Source organism: Amaranthus tricolor, chromosome 3, assembly GCF_026212465.1.
Source record: "Amaranthus tricolor cultivar Red isolate AtriRed21 chromosome 3, ASM2621246v1, whole genome shotgun sequence".
In the NCBI taxonomy this organism is placed as follows: Eukaryota; Viridiplantae; Streptophyta; class Magnoliopsida; order Caryophyllales; family Amaranthaceae; genus Amaranthus; species Amaranthus tricolor.
The window spans coordinates 33,851,290-33,876,605 of NC_080049.1; the positions used below are offsets into that span (position 1 = coordinate 33,851,290).

A 25,316-nucleotide genomic window follows, 5' to 3' on the forward strand; every position below is an offset into this window, starting at 1 on the left:
CATACATACATACATATATATATATATATATATATATATATATATATATATATATATATATATATATATATATATGTTTACTTAGTTGTATATTTCAAACAATTGTTTATATTTTGTTGTATATATATATATGTTTATTTACTTTATCATAGCCTTCAAGCTTTCACTTACGAATGATTGGAGTTTTGGCGATAAATCATCCCGCCTGAAACATACATTGACTTGTAATTACTAATTCTAATGTCTCTAATGAAAATACAACAAATAACAACTCAAAAATTAGCCAAAAAAATATGTACATAGCTATTCGCAGTTACTAACTGCGAACGGTTTTAAACCTTAAGTTTAAAATTTTCACGCTTATTTTTTAAATAAGTATGAAAGTTAGATTATTTGGTTCATTTTTTTAATTTTTTGACTTAAACATTTGAAATTTTCAGTATATGTTAAGCCCGGCCCTCGAAATGAAGTCCATTAGAAGTAACTCAAGTACTCAACCCATTTAGCCGAAGAATCTTCTTCTCCCAGTTTCCCAAAACCTTAGCTAACTCTCTTCTACCAGTCACTCTGAGCTCAACATATCTCCAGAAATCAACAATGGCTACCTCATATGTGTCATCTTCAACAAGCCCAGCCCTCAATTCCTCCATTTTTGACCACTATTTTTCTTCTCGCTCTTTCGACTCTACCTTCCTCTCCCTTCCCTTCAAGCCTCTTTCTCCCAGGTACTTTGAATTTACCAATTTCACTTCAATTTTTTTTATCTTGCTTAAATCTCTTATTTGATTCCATTTTTCTAGGATTTTGAAAGCTACTAACACTTCCGGAAAAAATCGCTCAAGTTCGACTGTAAAAGCTTTGTATTCCAATGGATTTGGAACTCCTCGAAGAAATGAACGTTCTGGAATTTGGTCCATCAGGTACGGTTTTATTTTTGATTAAGATTGACTAATTCTTGTTTCTTCTAATTTTAGTTTGAACTGTTCTGATCAATTGTCATTGTAGAGATGATTTGTTGGTTCCTTCATCTCCGTATTTTCCTACTTATGCGCAAGGACAAGGACCACCTCCTATGGTAGCTGAGAGGTTTCAAAGTGTCATTACTCAGTTGTTTCAATATGTAAGGGATTTGTTTTGGCTTGTTTGAGCATTTGATTATAAAATCTATTTAGGTATAAGTATAAAAACTATCTTGTTGTAATGAATTGTGTACATTTGTTCATTTTTAGAGAATTATCCGATGTGGTGGTGCGGTTGATGATGATATGGCTAACATAATTGTTGCTCAACTTCTTTACCTTGATGCTGTTGATCCTACCAAGGTTTGTCTGTTGGTTGTTTATTGATTATTGTCTAGTGATTTTGGAGCTTGCATGAGTCTTTGATAAGCTACTAAATTAATTTTGGTTGATTATATGATTTTTGTAGTAATGGTTTAATACTCAGTTGTTTATTGTGATTTTATCCTTCCTTGAAGGATTTTTACATAAAAATTGAATTAAATTTGAGAGTGATAACAATTATTTTAAGAGTAGTAATGAGCATCTCTTTCGGGATTAAGCACTATATTTGTCTAGGGCATTTCATCTAGAATTGTTTGGTAAATTTAACATTCCAATTCCCCAAGAAATGCAAGCTAGTTGCAATGAGAATTGAGATGTTACATCAACAATCTTCTCAAACTTTGGGTTTGCTTACAATTAATGGTTTCTGTGTACCCTCATTATGTGTAGAAATAAATTTTCATATAAAAGGTGTAATTGAAAATTGAAAACTCGATAAGTTTCTAATGTTTCTACTTTTTCATTAGCTAGTTTTAGGAATACTTCTATAAGATTGCTAGTTCAACAATTTCAGCTAGCACCCACTTCTCAACAAGTTCAACAATAAAGCTCAATTTGTGAAGATGACTTATTGACTTGTAACTTATTCTTGCTGTTTTAAGTGATAACTCTTCTGAACTTTTATCTTGTTGATCACATACATAGTTTGGCAAATTGTTGCTCTCTTGATAGGTGATGCTTTTGATATGATATTTAGATTTGTCCATTCTTGATGGAGAAGATTTGCACTTCCTTCGTCCCTCTCAATTTGCCCCATTTTCTTTTTTAGTCCATCATATAGATTTTGCTTCATTTCTATTCTGGAACATTTACATAACCCCACCAATTTGACACATCTTTACTCTGTATTCTCACTTATTTCTAGATGACGCCACCGCTTTAACCCATCCAACTCAATTTCTTAATCTTCATGCCTTTCCCAAGTGGAAATATGACTTGGACGGAAGAGTACTTATTTGGATTTGGGTTTTATGGCTCATTAAATCATTTGCGCGTTTTATTTATGTGAAGTTGCAAAAGATGTTTGCAATTAAAGGACACCCGTTTTTTATTACTAGGGTGTGGTTGTGTACATATGATCCCTCGAAACTCCGCCTGGCAGGAACCACTTGGCATTGAAGTAATGGGATGTTGTTATGTACTTTGCTTCCCTTTTTGGTTGTGACATGTATCAACTTATGATGTTTATCTCTTGAGTTTTGGTAATCATCTATTTATCTAGTTGTGTTTGATACGTATTTTGTGACATATAGGATATAGTAATGTATGTGAATTCCCCTGGAGGATCAGTTACAGCTGGTAAGTTTTGCTTATTATGTTAAGTTAATTATGCAAAGAAGTGATGTCATTTCTTCCCATCCCTTCTGTAGAAGTTCATTGATCCTAATCATTTTCTTGCTAGGTATGGCAATATTTGACACTATGAGGCACATCCGACCTGATGTCTCCACTGTATGTGTTGGACTTGCAGCAAGGTGACCCCAAACCTTTAGTCATAGTGGCACTTCTGGTTATTTCCCGTGGATTTGTGATTCAATGTCATTATTAATTCTGTTTTTTTTTCAGTCTGGTCCATAATTTGAGAGTTTTCAATTGAGTTTTGAGGAATGGCATGTGGTTCTATGTAGTAATGATTCTTTGCTGATCCAACGTTGCTGGCTTCTCTGTGGTTCTTCTAGATTATAATACTTCTATAAATCTTATATCAGCTTTCTCTTGGTCCAGTTATGGTCTTGTAAACCAGTAGGACAGTGTTGCTTGGTTCATGGGCTGACATTTTTAGCTAGCGAGCACCTGTTACCAGTAATCCCCCTTTGTTTCTCATTTCGGTCAGAGGGGAATTCTTTTTTTCTTGTCGCCTGTCAGCTAACCAAACATCATCTTTTGTTTTTTTTTCTATCGTCCATGCTCTGATCTGCATGCCCCCCTCCTGTTTCCTCTTGATTTCCCTTTGGGACATCCTTCTTACTATGGCCCTTTTTCCATGAAAGCTGGAAATATCGAACGTAAATGATGCCTTTTTTCTACTCCCAAGTGTGTTTATCCTTTGTTGAGGAAGATTTGCATTTTGTAAGTCAAACAAATGCAACTCTAGTGATGTGTTCAGTATGATTAGATTTGATTTCATAGTCTGGTCCAGTAGTGTTTTCTGGTTCCAAAGTAGCTCCTTAACTGAATCCTGGGTTTGGAAGAGCAATTGTTTTCTTTTTTATGTATTCAGCTGTTCTTTGAGACTATCAAAATAAATCTTCGTCATGGTTGATGGTTCTTGGCAGTTCTTAACTGGAGTATTTCCAAATGTATCTATCTAAAATCACACTTTAAGAATGTTTATGCTATCTTCCTTGAATTGTCATTTATCCTTCTCTGACCTGAAATGTCAAAATTTATTTATTGGGGCTGGGAAACTACTACATGATGTTTAGAACTGAGTTAGATTTTGGATCAAAAGTGTGGTGACATTTGAAAAGTCCGGGGAACTACTGCATCTAATTGTTTGTAATGTAGACTATTTTTATAAGATAAGACTGATAAAGGAGATATGTTCAGCTTAAATGGAAAAATCAGTTAAAACATATGCATGTTACCCTTTTAAATGTACTTGTATGTAATCTGAATGATATCAACATTCTTGTGCAGTATGGGGGCGTTTCTTCTAAGTGCCGGCACCAAAGGTAACACTTGCACATGATTGTGATTGAAAAAGTAATTATATAAAAGTTTAATATCTCTATCAATGGCTTAGTATCGCTTTGTTTTTGTGATGCCGTCTTAAAGGAAAACGGTACAGCTTGCCTAATTCAAGAATTATGATCCATCAGCCTCTTGGTGGTGCACAGGGTGGCCAAACTGACATAGACATCCAGGTAGAGCTCTCGGCCTTTCAAGCTGTTGTGTACTCCAAACTTATATACCTCTAGATCATAGATGGCTCTTGTATAATTAAATATCCCACTCCTGAGTTTTCCTGTCGGACATAAATCTTTGTAAAGTGAGGATTTATGAGTAAACTAACATTTTACTGCCTCAATTTATAACAATCTAAGCTATGTTACTGTAACTTTCCTGGCCAGGCAAATGAGATGCTGCACCACAAGGCAAATCTTAACGGGTACCTGGCTTACCACACTGGTCAAAGCTTAGAAAAGATCAACCAGGACACTGATCGTGATTTCTTTATGAGTGCTAAAGAAGCCAAGGAATATGGTCTCATTGATGGTGTCATCATGAACCCTTTGAAAGCACTGCAACCACTTGCTGCTGCGACTGCTGATCAGACATCGTGATAGCTGCAGAGGTTTAGTGTCTTATGCTAGTATAGAAACATACTGCTCCTCAGTGTCAACTATGACTGAAAGCGCACTTTCTTTGCTATTCATAAACTCTAAAGATGTTAGACGATGAGGAAATAGCTGCTAGAAGAATTGTTCTGGTTGGTGGAAAGCAATTCTAATCTTGAGACATCAAAGTATTCATCTATTGTGCACTTATGATGGGAAATCATGATATGAATTGAATGTTATTGTAGTTCGCTCAAATTGTTTGCAAGTGATATGAATTTTTTGAAGTCCTTAGCCCCCTGTACCTCAAATACATTGATCATCCATATTTCATGTGATATACTATGCAATGTTTTTCTTAAATGTTCTAAAGGAACATACAAGGATGAAAAGTAGTAGTTTTTGGTCACTATTAAAAAACACACTTTCGTCAAAAACAAAATGTATAAAAGCACCATTTTTATAACTTCAACAGTTACAATTTGAATGTATAGTTACTATATTATATGATAGAGCATATAGTTTCAACCATCGGTTTAGGTTATTGAGTTATTTTCTCGATATGTTATCAAAAGTCAAAATGACAAGCTGCATATTCAAATCTCATTCACATCTTATATAAAGTAGGGTATATATTGCATCCACACTTTTATTCCAAAAGACTCTTGCTAAGGGGACATGGTAGAGTATATATAGCCTAAAGGGCTCTCAAAGAAGGGGGCGTAATAGAGTATATACTGTTTCTGAAGTCACCACTATTAATTTATATTTTTGGTTGAATTGATTCCTTGAGCATTTAAACTACTACGAAGTATGAAAATGTCTGTAGTGTTTCATTACTTTCTTCTTCCAGCCAATCTTTTCCATTGCATTATCCCTAAAATACCAAATTTGATTGGATTTTTATAAGAATTTGCACCTTGGTGCTCATATGTTCATGGAGAAAAATTGGAAATAAATGAATCAAGGTAAAGAGAAGAGAGAGTTTTTCAATTAAAAGACAAAAGTAAAAACTTAAGAGAGTTAAAGATTTTTTTATAAAAAATATATAAATGTTAGAATGTTCTAAAATAGATGATATTATGACCGATAAAATTTTTAAAAGTCGACTATTTTAGAGTTATTTTTAAAACTAAGTTATCTCACTTATTTAAAAAACATAAATTTAAATTTGAATTAAGGAGTTTGACAAACTTCAAGAAAAAGATAGATCAATAAGGTAAAACCAATAAAAAAAGCTATTCAAAAGAGAATTTTAATTTTAGCTTCAAAGTCATTTATCTAAGACTTTTTAAATTGTGTGATTAACCAACAAGTTAAAAATTAAAAATAATCAACACAAATAATAAAATCCTATAAAAGAAAATTTCAAACACATAATGGATTTAATTTAAATTTGATAAAATTAAAAACCTTTAAATTGTTTTAGTGCAATTAAGTTGATTACTCATTTCTTTGCAACCTTAGCCTTAAGGGCACTACATAAATTCCAAGCGTTGAGCGAGAACCTTCGAATCGAGGCTTCAACCTACAAGGGTTTAAGGAGGGCTTAGTAACCAAACCAATTGTTTTCCTCCATTTTCTTCCAAAAATGTTATCTTCCTTCTCACCATACCATCGTTAACTGCCTTCATCTACATCTATCCTGCAATTCACACAAAAACCCTAGAATTCAATTTCCATTAATTGGAAATTCTCATATTCTCTTCAAATGTTGAAGGTTCTCTCATACTCATCTCGATTCCAGAATGTTCTTTCCTCTTGTTCTCGATCGACCGCCATAACTCGGAATTGCACTGAATCAGCTACACCATTGCTCCGAGTTCTTCACTCAATTCGTGATTCCAATCGCCTTAATCCCAATTTTTATCGTCTTGCTTTCTTCTGCTCCGATTCTTCGTCAGATGATTCAGAATCGGTTAAAGGTGCTGATAAGTCCGCCTCAGGGGAATCCGAAGATACTAAAGCGAAGTCATCGGATGCAATTCTTCCCAGCGTGTTTCGGCCGGAAGATTGTTTCACGGTTCGCCCTCTAATTTGCCTCATTTTCAATTTAGTTTGATGTCAATTGAATTGATTCCAATAGTTACACTATCTCCGCTTATCAGCAGTTGCTACTGTCACTATTCATTGAACAATACTAGTATTTTTTAATATTCTTATCAATGCATATTCTGATACTATAACTTCTAATTATCTACTATTAGATATATTTCGTGTTAAGATATTTTTTTTGAACGAAGATAAGATGCATCTATTAAAAACAAAGTAAGTAGTAAACTTGTGATACAGTTTTGTCATAAGAATATACGCCTAACAAAATGAAATAAAACACAAATCATTAGGGCCTAGGGGATCAGGGGTTGTTGAACTGTTCCTTCAACTTGTGTAGTTAGAACTAATTTAAGGTCTCGTATGTAATTATGTAAGTTACCGTGTATTTTTTTTATAAACTATTCAAGACATCTGTTGTAGGCTATTGTAACACCCCTGAATTTCCAACCCCTTAAACGAAACCAGAATCGTGAAGGAAGGGAGGAAATTCAGGTCTTACATAAAAAGAAAAGGGAAAATACTTAACATAAACGCTAATGATTAATTAAAAGGTGAGTGAGTTGAAATTTCGGCAGCATCTTGATTAAAACTGAAGATGTGTCAAGAATATATATATATATATATATATATATATATATATATATATATATATATATATATATATATATATATATAAATGATTAACATGATTAAACTAATCTAAGGCCTATAACGCCTTTCAAAAAGAATACGTCACGACGGAATGAATCATCGTCGGCTTCACAAATCATCAACTCTAACGAGGATCGTGGTTCCAGTGTTAACGCATCGATCTGACGGATCCTAAAGGAGTATTCTCCCTACTGTACATCCAAAACTACGCAGCGGATCTATGGATCATACGAGGAGTCACATGGCTCCATACAAAAGAAATTTTACAACCCCAAAAGAAAACTTTACAAGTATTATAGAAGCTACAAGCATTTAGACAATTTATACACAATTGTTACGATCGTACTCCGCTCTTTTCCCCAATGCAAAGCAAAAGTAGCTCCTATACCTGTCATGTCAAGCTATGATCCTCCTGTTGCTCAACATAATGACCATAGTCAAATGTGTCATAGTAGGAACATCATAGAGAGTCATGAGCAACAACAACAAACACGTACACGTCAGTAATCAATGAACTTGTAACAATTAGAGTCATGGAACAAAACTATAGACAACAATATAGTATGGCAATAGCCAGTCTACTCATCTATCTAAACACCTCTATTTACTCATACTTTCTCTTTCAAACTATTAATCTCTCAAAATATATTCAAGGGTAGTGAATCCTTTCTCTATTCATGGCATAGTGACACGGCCAAGGGCGTTATCGGCCATCCGGCGCCCATGGCAAAGTATGAGCTCATGCCCCCTCCGGCTGACCCTCTCGGGTCCTACCTTCGGGAAAAACTAACACACTGGGATACTAAACCAGTGAAGAGGCCACCATATTGGGGTTTGCAAGGCCCGCATGGTATCGCCTCGGTCAAGGGGCGGTATCGGCCATCCGGCGCCCAGTGACCCAAGCATGCTCATACCCCCCTTACGGTGGTCCCGTCGAACCTCACCTAGGGGACTATTAAATCAACCGAACATAATCCAGTTGAGTCACGCCAACTAATCATACATCAAGGCTCAATAAGTAGGAATTCACTTCGATACCACACACAACCATGGTGCGTTCTCTATTATATAGAAGTAGGTTCTCGTAGTCTCCTAATGTTTTCATTCTACTTGCCTATTTCACTATTATGACTATATGCTAGCATAGTTTACTTTCTGGCGCTCTATAATTCTAATGCAATGCATATAATCATGAAATATGAATAATACTTTGAAACAATGAATATGATAATCAATTACTGCGTGTACGTACCTGCAAGCGTCACTGCGTGACCACGAGTTACAAAAATCACCCGACTAAGGTTCTACTTTCCTCTTATGAAGTGGGCACCTATATAAGTTATGAGTAGAACTAATAAGTTCCCTTAACTACTTTGCCATACCAAACTAAATACGAAAGTAACCGCTATCACCCATTCAACATGAGTTTTCGATTACTCTAACACGCACACAACTCATTCAATACAAGTCAAAATCATTAACTCAACACAACATAAGTCTTTCCATCTACTAAACCAACAATCAAGTAAGCTTTCACAACAATAAAGTGCATTTTTATGACAATTCCTATAAACCAATGAGGCTCAAAGTATAAGGCCTCGTCACTATGAAATGTCCTAGGCTACTAGCTCTTGTATAACAAGATCAACACTAGCAACTTATGATGATATTGATGTTAGTGATAGCCTCAAGTTGTGATATCGTTTACTACGATGTACAAGATTACTCATGATGACAAGAAGGCATGAAAAGAAGCACTTCCCCAAAAAATTCGAAACAAAAATGGCAACAATGGTTTCTTCCTACTTCAACAATGATAGTATTCAACTTTAATTACCACGACCATACCACAATTGACTAACAATAATACTCAATAACATAACAATATCCACCATCATCTTTATAATACAAGTGACAATTAACACTACTTTTGTGACTAATACTCTCAATTATAACAACTATTATCACCTATTCACAATCAAATCATATATTCAATTCTCATACCAATCTATTCAAGTTTTAAAACATCCCCAAGCACAAAAGTAGTACAATTATTATCACTTCTATTCATACTTTAACTCTAATTCATAGCTATATTCAAATCATCACTTAAAATCTTATCCATCATAAGATTTAATGAAAATAATACAAAGTTCAATACTTTTCATCCATATTTCAAAAACCCAATTCGTAAGTACATTCAAGTCATCAATCAAATTCTTACCCATAACAAGATTCAATGAAAATCATACAAAATTAACACCAAACTCATAAACTTAGTAGAATTCTAATTAGATACTAGGAAAATTACTTAGAGTGAACTTGAGAGGCTTACAATGGGGTAATTAGAAAAGGAGTGAAGACTAGATGGTTGACACCACGCGGCTGGACCGTGGCTGCTGGAGGTGGCAGCCTTCACGGCAGAAGGGGGAGGAGCAGGCTGGCGGCCTAGTTGCTGGCCGCTGCTGTTTGGGGAAGAGAACGCAGCCCTTGCTGCTGCTTGTGAGGGGAAACAAGGCGGCTGCTGCTGCTTGCGAGGAGAAACAAGGGAGGCTGCTGCTGGTTGGGGAAGAGAGGAGGCGCGACTGGTTGGGGAAGAGAGGAAGCAGCGCAGAGGAGAAGGGAGAAGGAAGGAGAAGGAGAGTGACGGCTTGGTCTTGCGAGCGTTTAGGGTTTCATGGGTTTTTATACTGTTTTTATTTTATTTTATTTTATTTATTATTATTAGGCTTATTTTATTTATTTTTATCTCGATTCATTTTCTTACGAGACCCAACTAAGAGACTCACCTTCGTGGGTTCACACATTTTAATAAAATAATCATTTTTATTCGAACCTCTTTACTTGAGAAGTCATAACTATATTTTTAATATATATATATATATATATATATATATATATATATATATATGTGTGTGTTAACATTTAAATCCGTATATGAAAGAAATTTATTAAAACTAATTCAGAAATAATTTAATAAAATTGTAAAATCTTTAAAAGTTGTTAAAATATTAAATAATTTCATTATTAAAATCTCGGGGTGTTACAGCTATACTATGACATCAGATTATATAATCCATTAATTGAAGTACCTTAAATGTTTGATTTTATTGACGCTTATGAAATAAGTTCAAATTTTTTTAATCACTGAAAATGTTTACAATTTGTGATTTCTACACAAACAGGATAAGTTGCTACTTAGTAGGAAAGTTGATTATTGTAAAATAATATTTCCTCCGTCCCTAAGAAATTGCAATAATGTAATTTTACGCTACGATTAAGAAATAGTGGGACCATTTGAATTGTGTAAATGATAATTGATATTAAAAGAGAGTTGAAATGTGTGGATGAGAATAAAAGAAAGTGATAAGAACTTTTCCGTAAAGAAATTGTAGCAAAATAGAAGGGACAGACTAAAAAGGAAAAGGTGTCAATTTCCTAGGAACAAAGGGAGTATAATCTAGAACTCTTGCTGCACAATGATGAGATGAATCTTTCCAATTTATACAGTTACATTTTAATGGCTCCTAAGCAAGATGGAACACATGCTAATGCCTGGTTTTTGGCCCCATGTTCACTTGGGAATTTTGATTATTACTGGTGGTGTGATTTTTTTCGATGCGTTTTATGCTTATAGCTTTAGTTAAAGTTTCAAGTGTTATATTTTGATTTTCCTTGTGCATAGAATCTTGAAATCCTGATGAAGTTCATAATTTTCTTTCTTTCTTTTTTTTTTTTTTTGTGTGTGTGTGTGGATTATTACTAATAAGTTCTAGCTTGAAATGGTGTAATTTTAAGGATTGGAGTTGAACTCATAGTCATAGACAAACTTGAACACATAGAAAAGCTTTAGATGAATGTTTCAAGTTCAACAACAAAAAACGCCTTTCCTTGTTAAGTCAAGTGTATGCTTCTTTAATATTATATTTTGTGCTGTCCGTTCATTGTCTTTTGGATTGTTGTGTCATCTAAATTCATGGATAAATGAGTACAAACTGAAATGAAAACATAGGAAAGATGAATTTTATTGTTATTAGCGTGTGATATCTTTTTTCTCATGTTATTAGATAAAGCAAAAGTTTTATTTGGTTGCAACAGATTACCCTTGGTGATGCAGTGATGGTGACTATTCTTGGAGGTTGTAAACGACCACACAAACTTGCACAATTTATTTTCCAATGCACTTTGTCTTCACTTGTATAGACACAAAAAAAGTTTTAGAAGGTCACCCATCTTAGGACAATACACACATTTAAAGTTCTATGTAAATGAACTTGATTGAAACCCTGTTTCTTTTATTTCATCTCATGTTTCCCTTTATGCATAGCCTTCCTTCATGTCTTTCTTTTCTGTTTGCTCCAACTCTGCTTTTGTGTGCTCATGCTGCTTTTGCTTCGCTTCTACTTTATGCCCGATAAATTGTTTGCTGAACTTTTAGGAGCTGAGTTATTGAATGTCACCATTTATATGTTTATTGTGTTATCCAATGCTTTTTCTTGTTTCCTTAAGTGTTTATCTGTTTTTAGATTTTTATGGGCTGAGTGGCAACTCTTTTTCTGGCAGGTTTTGGCTTTACCACTTCCTCACAGACCATTAATTCCTGGATTCTACATGCCAGTGCATGTAAAGGTATGTAGAGTTTTTTGATTGTGATAACTATCACATTCCTGTTCATGTAGCAGCATAACATTTATTCAAAAATTTTAGATTACAAAATTTGGTGCAATGAGTAGAATTTAAGAGTGTTCTTAGTTTAGGCAGATTGTTTGGAAGTCAAGTTCAGAAGATGATCAATCACTACAACTTGTGAAAATTACGATCATGAGATTGTTGTAATGTGATGAATATTTATTTTATTTCTTACCAGAAAACTTATCTTCTTACCCTTTTTGTTGTATATTCTTGTCGATTCCCCCTTTCTATGAATGGTGAATGCAATGGTTAATGGAATGTGTAATCTTGCTGATTTGAATAGTTTATGTTTGATTGAAACAAATGATGATACAAATCTAATTAGTGGTATGTTTGGCCTATAATTGATATTCTTACAGGATCCCAAACTGCTAGCTGCTTTGGCAGAAAGTCAAAGAAGGCAAGCCCCATATGCTGGTGCCTTCCTTGTCAAAGATGAGCCAGATTCTGAGACAGAGAAGAACATATATGATCTTAAAGGACAAGAACTTCTAAATAGGCTGCATGAAGTTGGGACATTGGCGCAGGTTATTCTTATTGGTTACATATGTTCGTTGCCTACTAACCATATGTTCGTTCTGAACGCGCTATTTTTACTGAATACTGATATAAATATTTTAATTTGTCTCCTTATCCTATAGATTACAAGTATCCAGGGAGAGCAGGTCATTCTTATTGGTCACCGCAGACTTCGAATAACGGAGATGGTAAGCTTGTCTAACTAGGTAGTGTTTTTTCCTGAATTATGCACTGCTTGTTTTCCATGATCTGATTTGAGGATGATATTTGCTTGCGTCTATTAAATTAAGTTGTTTGTAACGTGCCTACTTTTAGTTGTGTGATTTCCCTATTGCTGATTCTAAAGGGGCGACTTTGTGATTTTGTCTTGTTTGTGGCAGGTGAATGAGGATCCTCTTACTGTTAAAGTTGATCATTTGAAGGTAAGACATTCAATGTTTCTTTTTTTGTTTTGCATTTGGTCTTTTATTTATTGACTTCAATTACTTTCTTGCGTTGATATCTGGTTGATTGAGGCAACTCTTCTTGATATAGGATTTGCCATATGACAAAGATGATGATGTCATAAAAGCAACTTCATTTGAGGTCATATCTACTGTAAGGGATGTCTTGCAAAGAAGTTCTCTCTGGAGGGATCATGTTCAAACATATACAAAGGTACTATTAAGCTTCAAACACTATCTTAAATAATTAATATTAGTTGAGTATGCTGGAATACATTTGTCCACCTTAAACCCAATCTAGGAAAGAGCCAATTGATGGATTTGGGGTAATGAAAGGTTATTGTATAGGACTATGGCAAACTTGCATGATCTGGCTTTATTGCAGATTATTTGTTACGGTTGAGCCGCATTGAATTTCCATGTTATATATGAAAGTTGATTGGTAAAATTGATAACATTCTTGCGATGTTTTTCTCCATTTATTTGTACCTTTCCAAATATGCTGAAAATCAATGTGCCGTACAATTGATATTTTGCAGCATATCGGTGATTTCAATTATCCAAGGCTAGCAGATTTTGGAGCAGCTATATCCGGGGCAAACAAGTTGCAATGTCAGCAAGTGCTTGAAGAGCTAGATGTTAGTGGCATAGCTATGACTACCAGATAAATTTATCTGCACCCATGTGCTCCATTTAATTTTGTTTCACTCATGCTAAAAGCTGTTTTTCTGATCTGGTGCTTCAGGTTCTCAAGCGCTTACAACTAACCTTGGAATTAGTGAAGAAAGAAATGGAAATTAGTAAAATTCAGGTAAATTTTCTTGAAGGCTTCTGCTTCTTTGTACTTTTAATTTTCTTTGACTTAATCATCTCATTTTTTTTATTAAGGAAACCATAGCGAAAGCTATTGAAGAGAAAATCAGCGGTGAGCAACGCCGTTATTTGCTAAATGAGCAACTCAAGGCCATAAAGAAGGTTTTGTAACTCTTATATCCTGTCTTAGAATGCAATTTTTTGTTAACTTGATCTATAAGTTGTGGTATTTTACCCCATCCTTTTCATAGCTGACATGGTGGTTGTGGGGTTTGTACATCTGAAGTACTGTTGTATTCTTTTTCTTTATACCTTGGTATTTCATTACTTGGAGCTGTTTAAAGAACTTAAAATATTAAGATTCTTGTGCTCAACCTTTTCCCTGTTCTTTCTCTACAGGAGTTGGGACTTGAAACTGATGACAAGACAGCACTTACTGGTGAGTGTTGTCCATGAGTCGATAATCATAGTATTATATTTCTTTCTCGACTAATTGTAATGCATTGAGTCTAGTATTCTTCTTGATCTATAAGAATTGTGGTTGCATAGTAAATGGAAGAATATTTCTGATCGTTTAAGCTGTTGATATGAGCACAGATTGTTGTCCAGAATTGTCTATATTTGCTTAAGTTTCTGATTGCAGAAAAGTTCATCTTTTCATGCATGATCTTTTGTTGGTTTTATATTTGAAATATAACAATCCTATGGCTTTTTCTCCTCCAGGAAAGTTTAAGGAAAGAATCGAACCAAACAAAGATAAAATCCCACAGCATGTTTTGCAAGTCATAGAAGAAGAACTTACAAAGCTTCAACTGTTGGAGGCCAGCTCTAGTGAATTTAATGTCACCCGCAATTATCTTGATTGGTTGACGGCATTGCCTTGGGGAAATTACAGGTTGGTCCTGATTCCTGAATTACTCTATGTTGAGATTTGAGGCTCCGTGTAATACTCTATTTGAGGATTGTGAGTTGAATATCTAGTTTTATTTTCTCTAGGTTTCAGTTTTTCTTTGTGAAGGCATGGATAATTTAGTTGGGAAATACGCTACTTGTTTTATCTTATGAGTATGAATTAAGAAATAATATTGTAGAGCTATGTTTTTTAGAATTGACTTTGTGCGTAAAAATGATGTACGTGTTGATTTGTTTGGTTATTACCTTGGTCTAGTGTGGGAGTATCTTGACATAGAAATTCATTGGATGTTTTTAATAGTGGGTATACTAATCATTGTGGTGGAATAAACAAGAACATTTTAACTAAGTGACTCTCTCTAGGAGACTTATTCAAGGTCAGATGCATGTAGTCTTACCCTTGTAATAGCTAAGAGACTGATTCCAATTGATCCTTGATTGAAACTTTATCTGCATCTTCACACAAATAAGAATTAGACATGGTTTAATGTGTCTTTCTATTATATTTGTTCATAATCCAAAATCAAAGAACTATTGTCTACATCAGATTTGGATTTTTTTACTCGAGTGATGGAAATGAAAAATTGTGCCAAGTCCATGGATGATTGCTTGATATGTAAGCTTTGAATTGTTTTTGTTATAACCATTGATTAATCATTTTCATTTTGACCTCTTTTTTTGTGAAGTGATTTAGAGGATGTGGTTTTAGGCTTCCATTTGTAATGGTCAACTTTATTGACAATTGTGTACTGGGAACTTTATATACTTTAAATTGACTAGAAGATTTAGTTTATGTTCCTAGAGTTCTAGGGGTTCAACTGTGTAATTTTTCTTTGAATTCTTCTTGTTAGGTGTTAGTGGATTTGCAACTACATATGGGGTGGCTAGATTTGTAGTATATAAAATACTGTACTATTTTTTTTACTTAACAATCAAGGAGGTAAAGATTGTTTATTGGTATGAAAAGGGCATACCTACCTTAGCTAATTGACAGTGGTCATGAGGTGTTATGTGATCCTAGAAGTGGTCCCTCTCCGTTCAACCAAACTTGGCTGTGAACCGGCTCAGTTCTAAGGACCAGACTGGTTTAAACCATTAGCGCTCTATGTAAGAGGCGAAACCTAGAAATAAAATAAGCATTAATAACATTGATTGGCATGTGATTCACAAATTCCTCAATCAATCTTATTTTAAGAATTGTTTTTAATGCACATAAGCAACCCTTATTTGTCCGTCCTCGACATGGTGCAAAATCTCGGATGTTCCAAAACGGAACGGTCAATCTATAACGATTTTGAAGAATACTGCTCCGCTTTCTCGCGAATTGTAACGGTGGATGAAAAAACGGCGCGTCAACGCGCTTAAGGGCCGATTCCACCGCTTCTTACCGGATGGATTGAAGATGACGGGCGAGTTTAATGTTAGAAATGGAGAAGAAGAGCGGAGACATTAGACAAGCCATTTTAGTGAGAGAGAAAGTTGGTTTTAATAACGAGTTTAGAAAAATAAGCCTAGGTATAGGGATAATGATGTTTTTTTCTCTGAAGACTATAGTCTTTATTGAAAGTACACACTAACAGCTGTTCTGATTTGTTTTTTATACTTCTTTTTCTTTATAAAATTCTTTTATTTTTTAATATCTATTCTATATTTTGTGTCCTTTCAAGTTGAGCCCAACAAATTGTACTCTTTTTATTTTTCAATATTTAATGTTTTATTTTAAAATGCAATAAAAAACTTTATTTAATGTTTTTACAACCAATATGTTAAAACTTAATGTACAACAACACTAAAAACCAATTATTCATGAAAAGATACAAACAATTGTTCTATCTTATTATCCCGACCCGTTCTGTGATAACCGTTTTTTTTTCCGATACCGCGACAACGACCGCATTTTTACACCATAGTCCTCGATGGAGCCAAATATTTATAGGTTTTGAGTTTTGGATTTTAATGTACTATAGTAACCGGCTTACTCATTATGTCATTGCATATCTTATTCATTTAAAATTATTGATGATATTTTCTACTAAGGGTCATTGGAAACAACCTCCTTGTTATTAAAGTTTACAAGGGTAAGGTTGTTACTAAGGGTCATTGTAGATGATATTAGATAATAATTAACCTGCTTATACAAAGTGTGCTTGGTTTCAGGTCCTTAAATTTTGAGAGGATGAGACAATGTCACTAGTTTCTTGATGGAGAGAATACATGTTATCTATATATGATAATACTTTCACTTTTTGTCTGGATGCAGTGATGAAAATTTTGATGTTATTCATGCTCAAAAGATACTTGATGAAGACCATTATGGCCTATCCGATGTCAAAGAGAGGATATTGGAATTTATTGCAGTTGGAAAGCTGCGGGGAACATCTCAAGGTTAGAATTTATAGATTTACCAAAGATCTCTTTGTGTTCATGAATGCTTTTATCGCATATTACTCTAGAGTATGGATCATTTTTTAGAAAATAACACCACCTTTGGGTCTTAAAACACCCTTTTGTGCTGAAGTTTTCAAAATGGCCTGTTATTTTCAAAATAGTTTTGACTAATAGTACATACATATGAGCCTTCCCAAAACGCTTTGCTCCCAATACTCGAAAGTCTCACATGTGGAACACAAATTGGGGCAAGCTCAAGGGGGATGGGGGGTGTAGTAGGCCTTTAATTTATTTTAGCGAAATTCCATGGGGTAACCCTAAATTTTGGCTTTTTCAAATGGTAGACAAACCTTTTTTTAATCCACGTGGTGACCTTGATCTTCCAGTTTTTCCATGTGATAGACAAAAGGAAAGTTTTTTTGTTAACTTTACGCTGTTTTTACCCAATGTAATGACACTTTTTTCAAAAAACAAGCGTCGTGATCTAATTGACCACATATTTCGAAATCCAATTGAAATAAATACTTAATTTAACTAGAAACTTAACATTTTTTCTACCACATAGAAACGTTGGAAGTTCAAGGTCAACATTTGTGGAAAACTCAAAAACTCAGGGTCATCATGTGGGATTTCCCTTTATTTTATTTTGTGGTTGGTCATGCTTTCCCATCTGTCTTAATGAGGGATGTATAGCTAGTAATTAACATTGGTTAAAGAATGTTGAGATGTGGGAATGATGTCTTTGTAAAACAAAGTTATTTGTAGGAGATGTTTTTAAAAATCATTCATATTACATTTGTGATACCTTTTATTCAACTTTCTACATGGTGTGTATTCTAATATGGTATTGTCAAGAACTCGTCATCTGAAATTGGCATTTTGAACTGATACGGGTATCTCTTTTTGTTTGTCTTGTTTTCATGTATAACAGTTGTTATGTGATGTAAAAGTATGATCATGAAATCTGCTTAGAGATGTGATGTCTAGTAATTTCGAATACTGGCACTTAATTGTGACTGAAGGAGGTTTTTGCTGTCACTTAATGTTTTTATTTGAAGTTTAAAATATAAAATATAGGTTTTGAATTGCTGGAAATTTGTGTTAGGAAAAATTGTTTGCCTATCTGGTCCACCTGGTGTGGGGAAAACTAGCATTGGTCGCTCCATAGCACGTGCCTTGAATCGCAAGTTCTATCGATTTTCTGTTGGGGGATTGTCTGACGTTGCTGAGATTAAGGTATGCTATCATTGTGCTGTTGAGCATTTTTTTTAAGACTAATTGAAAATGGAACTTACAACTTAAAATTATTAATCATTTGATATATGACTATTGATTTTGGTGATTGTTTGTAGGGTCATCGTCGGACATATATCGGGGCCATGCCTGGAAAGATGGTGCAGTGTTTGAAAAGTGTGGGGACAGCTAATCCGCTTGTTTTAATTGACGAAATTGACAAGGTATATTATTTTGAAATAGTGCCCATACTTTTTGTACTCGAGCACTCCATACATTTTGAGGTTCTAACTTCTATCACAATATATGGTAAACATGTGCATGAAAGACCAAACTAGTTTTCCGTTTAAGTTGCTTTCTTTTGTTCTATTTCCATTATTCACGCTGAAGGATTGATGAATTACTGACGCTTTCCTATTTCATTTATTCTGCTTAAATCAATGCCAATTGTGAATTCATACGTATTTATCTTCAAAAAAGTTCATTGGCACTTGTTTTCCGTTGCAGTTGGGTAAAGGACATGCTGGTGATCCAGCTAGTGCTATGTTGGAGCTTCTTGACCCTGAACAGAATGCAAATTTTCTGGATCACTATCTAGATGTTCCGATTGATCTGTCAAAGGTTAGTCCCTTGGGGTTGTAGCCTTGTATGTCCAAACTTTTAAGTAACACCACATTAATGTATCTAAATGTATTTTCAACACAATCTTGGATAAGTCTTTTCAGAATAACTTGTTGCTTGACAGCTACAAATTTTGTAATTGTCATTACCAAATTATTCGTTGTATTTCCACCCTTCCCCTCCTCAAATACACAATGTTAGAGAATTGGATTTTAACTTTTTGTTGAGTAGGAATGACTTTATTTTCATTTCAGGTGTGACTTTGAAATATTTGGTAAGAGCTATTAGCAACAGTTAATACATTTTTGACAATAAGTTTCTCATTGACATTTGAATTTTTGAGACTTTTTATCAATGATTTTCAAAATTAGAAAGGCCTTTTAAGGTATATGGAGGAGTTAGCAGAGGATTGGGAGTTTGGAACCACATTAGAGGTTTACTTGTCAAATCCTTTATTGAAGCTGTTTACTAAAGAGGGGAGTAGCATGGAGGACGGAACTAAATCCTTTCATTTCAAACACGTTGCAATAGGTGCATTTTGTGAAAGACGAATGTACTTTTTTGGAGTTCAACAAATATTCATGATATCTAATTAATTTATTACGAAAAAATTTAATTGAATTTTAATGTCTTTACATGTGATTTTACTTGTTCAAACAAGTATTAGTTGATTTACCAAACATTATTCTATGAACTATTAGCTGAATTAGTTACATCTCTTTCTTGTGAACTTCTGCAGGTTTTATTTGTCTGCACAGCTAATGTAATCGAAATGATTCCCGGCCCTCTTTTGGATCGAATGGAAGTGATCTCAATTGCAGGCTATATCACTGATGAGAAAATGCACATTGCTCGTGACTATTTGGAGAAAACCACCCGTGAAGCATGTGGTGTCAAGCCTGAGCAGGTAGAGAACTATGAGCATATGACGTTTTTTTTATAGTTCATATTTGGGGTTCTTTTGCATCGGTTTTACATTGTAATGTATGCAAATCAAAAACTACTTTCATCCGGAAATAACTGTCACATATGCTATTGTTGAGATTTGTGAAAAATCTTTTCAATTATTCTGGAGTAGTACTTGTTAATGATTGAAATTCAAAGATTCGGCAATGGCAAAAAGCCAAAAACATGTGTATGATTCGACATTTTAAAGGGTCTTTCAGTGATATTTTTGTCCATGCCGTCTACCCTTGTGAATTATGATCGTGATAAATTGACAACTAAGAGAAAGTACTTTTTTTAATTCTTTCTCATCTGTTGAACTCCAATAATTTGAACCCAGATGTTTGTTGGAAAATAAACCGACACCTTTTTCAGGTTGAGCTTACTGATGGAGCCCTACTTGCTTTGATTGAGAGTTATTGTAGGGAAGCTGGGGTTCGTAACCTTCAAAAACAAATTGAAAAAATTTACCGCAAGGTTAGAAGTTAGTTGAATTCTTTCTTGACCTCGTTTCATATGACAATATGATGATCACATTCTGTACCTGCTGAAAAACGCTTTGAACTCTTTTCAGATTGCTTTAAAACTTGTGAGAATTGGTGCTGAAAATGAGTCGCTGCTGGCTTCTGATGAGTCTAAAGTCGATTGTTTGGTTGATTCAAGTGGAAGCATGAATCTGGATGAAAATCAAACTAAAACTGAAGAAGAGTGTATACAGGAAGAGCAGCCTGATGCGATCAGCTCAAATGATATGGCCGCTGAACATGAGCAACCCAAAAGCTCTAATAATAAACACGGTGGCTCAAAGGTACCATGTAGCCCATGTGCTCTATTTGGTTCTGTTCTAAATTACCGATTTGTGAAACTTCCATACAAGTCTCCTGCCTCGCTATCCCTCGATAAACTACTATGATTCACATTTTATTTTCCGGAATAGACATGAAAAAATCTGTTGCTATACCCCCATTCTTTCCATTCAGACCCTCTTTTTTATATTGGATTGTCTAGTCCAGACAACTTTGAACTCGTTAAAAATTCAAGGGACGTAGTACTTTAAGCAACAAACACTTTTCATTTAATGAACTCATAGTACATCACTACAGCCTTATATATGCAAAGAGAGTATTTGAGGTTGATATACAGACGGACTGATTCTTGCAATCTCTGAACCAGGATCTTTACTTGGATGGACTGATTCTCGCAATCTCTGAACCTTCAACTGATTTTATTTTTCTTATCTTGGTATTTATTAACAATTTAATGCATGCACTCTTGAGCCTCGACCTAGATAAGCTTTTTGGTGCATCTTCTAGCCTTCCTTTACTTTGGTAGAGAAGAACATGTTTAAACAGAAGAAAGTGGGAGACTAGTTACTGGCAGAAAGCAAGAGATATTCTGAGAGTTAGTGTTGCTGACTTGTGTTATTTTTTCTGGTAGGATACTAGTGAAGTTGATAAAGCTGAAGAATCAAAGCTGGTTGAAAAAGTGGTGGTGCACCAATCAAATCTATCTGATTATGTCGGGAAACCTGTTTTTCATGCAGAACGTATCTATGATCAAACCCCCGCTGGAGTGGTTATGGGTCTTGCTTGGACAGCAATGGGAGGGTCAACCCTCTACATAGAGACAACTCAGGTTGAGCAAGGAGAAGGAAAAGCCGCTCTTAATATAACTGGGCAACTCGGAGATGTAATGAAGGAAAGTGCACAAATTGCCCTCACAGTTTCTAGAGCAATACTGCTCGAGAAGGAGCCGGATAACAATTTTTTTGCCAATTCTAAGGTTCATCTTCATGTTCCTGCTGGAGCCACGCCCAAGGATGGGCCCAGTGCTGGGTGCACTATGATTACTTCATTGCTCTCTCTTGCAATGAAGAAACCTGTTAAAAAAGACTTAGCAATGACGGGGGAGGTAACACTAACCGGGAAGATACTTCCAATTGGTGGGGTAAGTAAAAAAAAGTCTGGATCTGTTTCTTTTTGTTGTTGTTTTTTAATGAAAGTTGATTGTTTTCTTCCTGCTGTAGGGCTTTATTGTCTCTATTAACCTTTTTAAGCATGAAAATGCATAAAAGCTGCCACATTTAGCAAGAGCTGCCATTATGGAACACCACACAATGTTATTCACACCAAGAAAATTGGTCTCCATCGGCATTATTATCCCAGTTCTTTTCAGTTTTTACATTGAAAGAAAAGCCCAAGTCTTAACAAGTTCAGCTAAGGTGTAATAAATCCAAATAAAGGTCTAACTTACAACTTAAATTAAAACAAATAAAGTCTGAATTCTCTGATAAGTAAACCTTATTTCTAGTAGGTTGAGATTAGCTCTGTTTGTGAGTTCAAACTTCAAACTTTTTGGGTGAGAAGAACATAGCAGTAAACAAATGTAAGAGGCAAGACTTTCCCTTGTTAAATAGAGGATAAGTGATGAATGTTTGAAAACTATAGAACTAGAAAATTATTATTTCAGGTAAAGATATCGATTAAAGCCTTAATTATACTGAAAAGATGAGGATGAAAGACCTATGGCTTTTGGGATGAATTGTGTAAAATTTGTTTGTAGTTGGTACATACTTCCTCTTTTTACTTGCAACACTTCTAAAAACACACATCTCAATGCACTTATTAAATCACTAATATCTCTAGGTATAAATAAGTAAAAATTATTAAAAATATGGATACGATTCTAACAAAATCCCACATCACTATATTTTTTTTTAAACTGTACTCAATAAACAAGGTCCAAGGATAGTCTGTGCATGGTGTATTAGTCAAACAGTCGCAAGTATTTCTTGCTGTTCGGTTTGGGTCTCCCCTCTCTTGGTTTCCTAAAAAGAAATAGAGGTGTTTGGCAAATAGTCGTTGGTTGTGAGCAGTTAGTTTGTTCGACTAGCTGAAAGTATTGACTTTTTTTTGTTTGCATTTAAGCTAGCTGGTTTAAGGAGATGTTTGGTAAAATTAGGTAGTTGGTTGTTTATTAGATAAAAGTGGACCAACAAGCCAAAAGTCAATGAAAAAAGCCGACCAAGTTAGCCTTTTCATTTTGGCTAATAGGCGAGCTTTTTAGCTAGCTGAAAAGACATTACCAAACACATTTTTTTGTTTTTTGACCAGCCAAAAGCCAACCAAAAAGCTGATCTAAAAGCCATTTACTAGCTCGTAAGGGATGGATCAAATAGACATATTGCCCAATATCCTAAGCTTCCATATTCACATATTGCCATGTACTATTCAACCATGAGTTTAGCATGAAAAATGGGCGAGTCAAAGTTGTAGAGGTTTGGACTCGAAATCAGCTTTTAAGATGGGGTGCTCTGTTTGTTTGCTATTTCCTAAGCTTATTTGTTTTGATTTGCTATTGTGTTTTAATGAATTTTTATCCCATTTTCTCATAAAATTTAGAATATTGATTGTTTGTCCATGGTGCTGAATTAATTCACTCTTTCAAATTAGGTCAAGGAGAAGACGATAGCAGCTAAGAGAAGTGGGGTGAAGACAATAATCTTTCCCGCTGCTAACCGAAGGGACTTTGACGAGCTTTCGTCAAAAGTGAAAGAAGGCCTGGATGTTCACTTTGTAGAGGACTACAGTGAAATTTACAATGTGGCATTTAGTGAGGACTGAGGACTAAAATATTGTTGCAGGAACATTGAAACATTCCTTTTTTTGTGTCATCCCTGGAGTTAAATAATGCGTTTAGAATCAATGGATGAAGTTTCCAAATTCCATGTGCGAGCGAGGAGGAAAGAGTTTTTTTGTGGAAACCGGAAAGGATGACAGAATTTCATTAGAGAATCTCGCGTTGAGATTTTGTTTTCTATCTAATTTAATTCTTCATAACATTGTGATAGTGTAGTCATTCTTTTACGCCAATGTACTATTATTAATTTGTAAGAATATGAATTTTGCTGAAAAAAGTACGAGGAAAGAGTTACAATGAACTGTTTTTTTATACTCTATTTTCTATGTGCCTTAGTGTATGTAATATTGCACAAAGGCTTAAGCAATTTAAATTTACGTCAATTGTTATGAAATGTCAACCTACCTCATTATTGAATTTGATTTTGTACTTCTAGTAAGGTATTAACGATGTTGAGCACCACACACCACACGTAGAGATAGCCATGGGTTTAGTCTAGTATCAATTCTATTAATTTTATTGTATAATAGTATAAGGTAGTTTGATTATAAGCAAGTCATTTGTCTTTATTTTTCATTGGACGCTGTTAATGAAATTTAACTGATTGATATTTATTTTTGTATTTATCATATTTACGAATTTGTATTTTTAGAAAAAATTATACATTAATGGATGTAATAAATTATAATTATTTCAATTACACTATTATATATAAATGTATTGTTTAAAAGATTATAGTACTAGGAAATATATGATGTACTATGTAGAAAATTATATATTTTCTGATAAATTATTGGAATTACACTGTAATATAAGTGATGTACTGTTTAAAAAAGTATATTGCGAAATGTATGATGTACTATGTAGAAAATTATACTGCATAATAAATTAAAGTTATTTAAATTATACTATGATTTAGGAAATACTGGAAATACATAATTGCCTTTTTTTTCCAGCAATTGTTCCTTAAAATTGAAATGACATAAAATTTATTTAATAGATCATTACAATCAATCATTTATATTGTTAGACTACCATAATTTCAATTTTGAATTTTGGGAAAAATGTCAAAAATATTGAATTAAATGTCAATTTGGCAACAAATAAATTAATGCAAAAAAGCAGCCACTTGTAATTAGTCTGTATGCAATCAAACTATCTCACCTACAAAATAGTGCAATAAAAATTAATCAAATAAAAATATTGTCTAATTTTTAGTAATGCAATTATTTCTTTTTAAAAATATGTTAACTCTTTAATGACAGAAATTACAATATAAACAGTCTAAAATTTAATATTTTAATTAGTCTAAAAATTTATTAAAATATTAACATATTTAAAATTCGTGCGGATTTGTATTAGTAAGCAATAATATCAATGACAAACCTAAACTCACGGAAAACTTAGATTTAGAGCCAAACTTGTCAAGTCAAACAAGAAACCAAACCTTATTATATAGTGCATATAGTTTTAAGGTATAAGTAGGTTTAAATATATCACGAATTGAATTTAAGACTAAAATGAGTCATAATATATTTAAAATAGGCTAAATTGAGTCCAGGATAAGTTTTCAATTTTAAGGTATAACTAAACATAAAAAGATCAATAAGTGGAGTTTGAGATTAAAAAGTGTCAAAATAAATCTAAAAGAAGACAAATCGAGTTTAAGTTTAAAACGTATCATCATACAATTAACTAAAAGGATTGAAAAATTCCATGTGGCATTCTTATAAAGATTTGCTACATAAAATAATCAAATTGTTTAATTGCTATATTTTCTA

At 34.0% G+C, this 25,316-nt stretch overlaps 2 protein-coding genes across 2 annotated transcripts; both read left to right on the top strand.

Annotated features, from left to right (window-relative positions):
* The first annotated feature begins 458 nt into the window (after window positions 1–458).
* LOC130809146 (ATP-dependent Clp protease proteolytic subunit 5, chloroplastic-like) lies at window positions 459–4,987 on the top strand. The gene is made up of 9 exons (XM_057674792.1): window positions 459–725; window positions 801–920; window positions 1,006–1,120; window positions 1,230–1,322; window positions 2,597–2,642; window positions 2,746–2,818; window positions 3,984–4,018; window positions 4,122–4,210; window positions 4,418–4,987. Exons 1-9 carry the CDS (start codon window positions 598–600, stop codon window positions 4,628–4,630), a joined length of 912 nt encoding a protein of 303 aa, XP_057530775.1. The 5' UTR covers window positions 459–597; the 3' UTR covers window positions 4,631–4,987.
* Window positions 4,988–6,081: 1,094 nt separating this feature from the next.
* Window positions 6,082–23,974, top strand: LOC130809147 (lon protease homolog 1, mitochondrial). Its single transcript, XM_057674793.1, has 20 exons — window positions 6,082–6,647; window positions 11,894–11,959; window positions 12,382–12,549; window positions 12,664–12,729; window positions 12,922–12,963; window positions 13,076–13,198; window positions 13,524–13,622; window positions 13,730–13,795; window positions 13,873–13,959; window positions 14,197–14,236; window positions 14,521–14,692; window positions 16,970–17,094; window positions 18,203–18,333; window positions 18,450–18,554; window positions 18,838–18,951; window positions 19,691–19,858; window positions 20,272–20,373; window positions 20,471–20,704; window positions 21,334–21,843; window positions 23,349–23,974. The coding sequence occupies exons 1-20, from the start codon at window positions 6,336–6,338 to the stop codon at window positions 23,517–23,519; spliced, it is 2,901 nt and encodes a 966-aa protein (XP_057530776.1). The 5' UTR covers window positions 6,082–6,335; the 3' UTR covers window positions 23,520–23,974.
* Window positions 23,975–25,316: the final 1,342 nt, after the last annotated feature.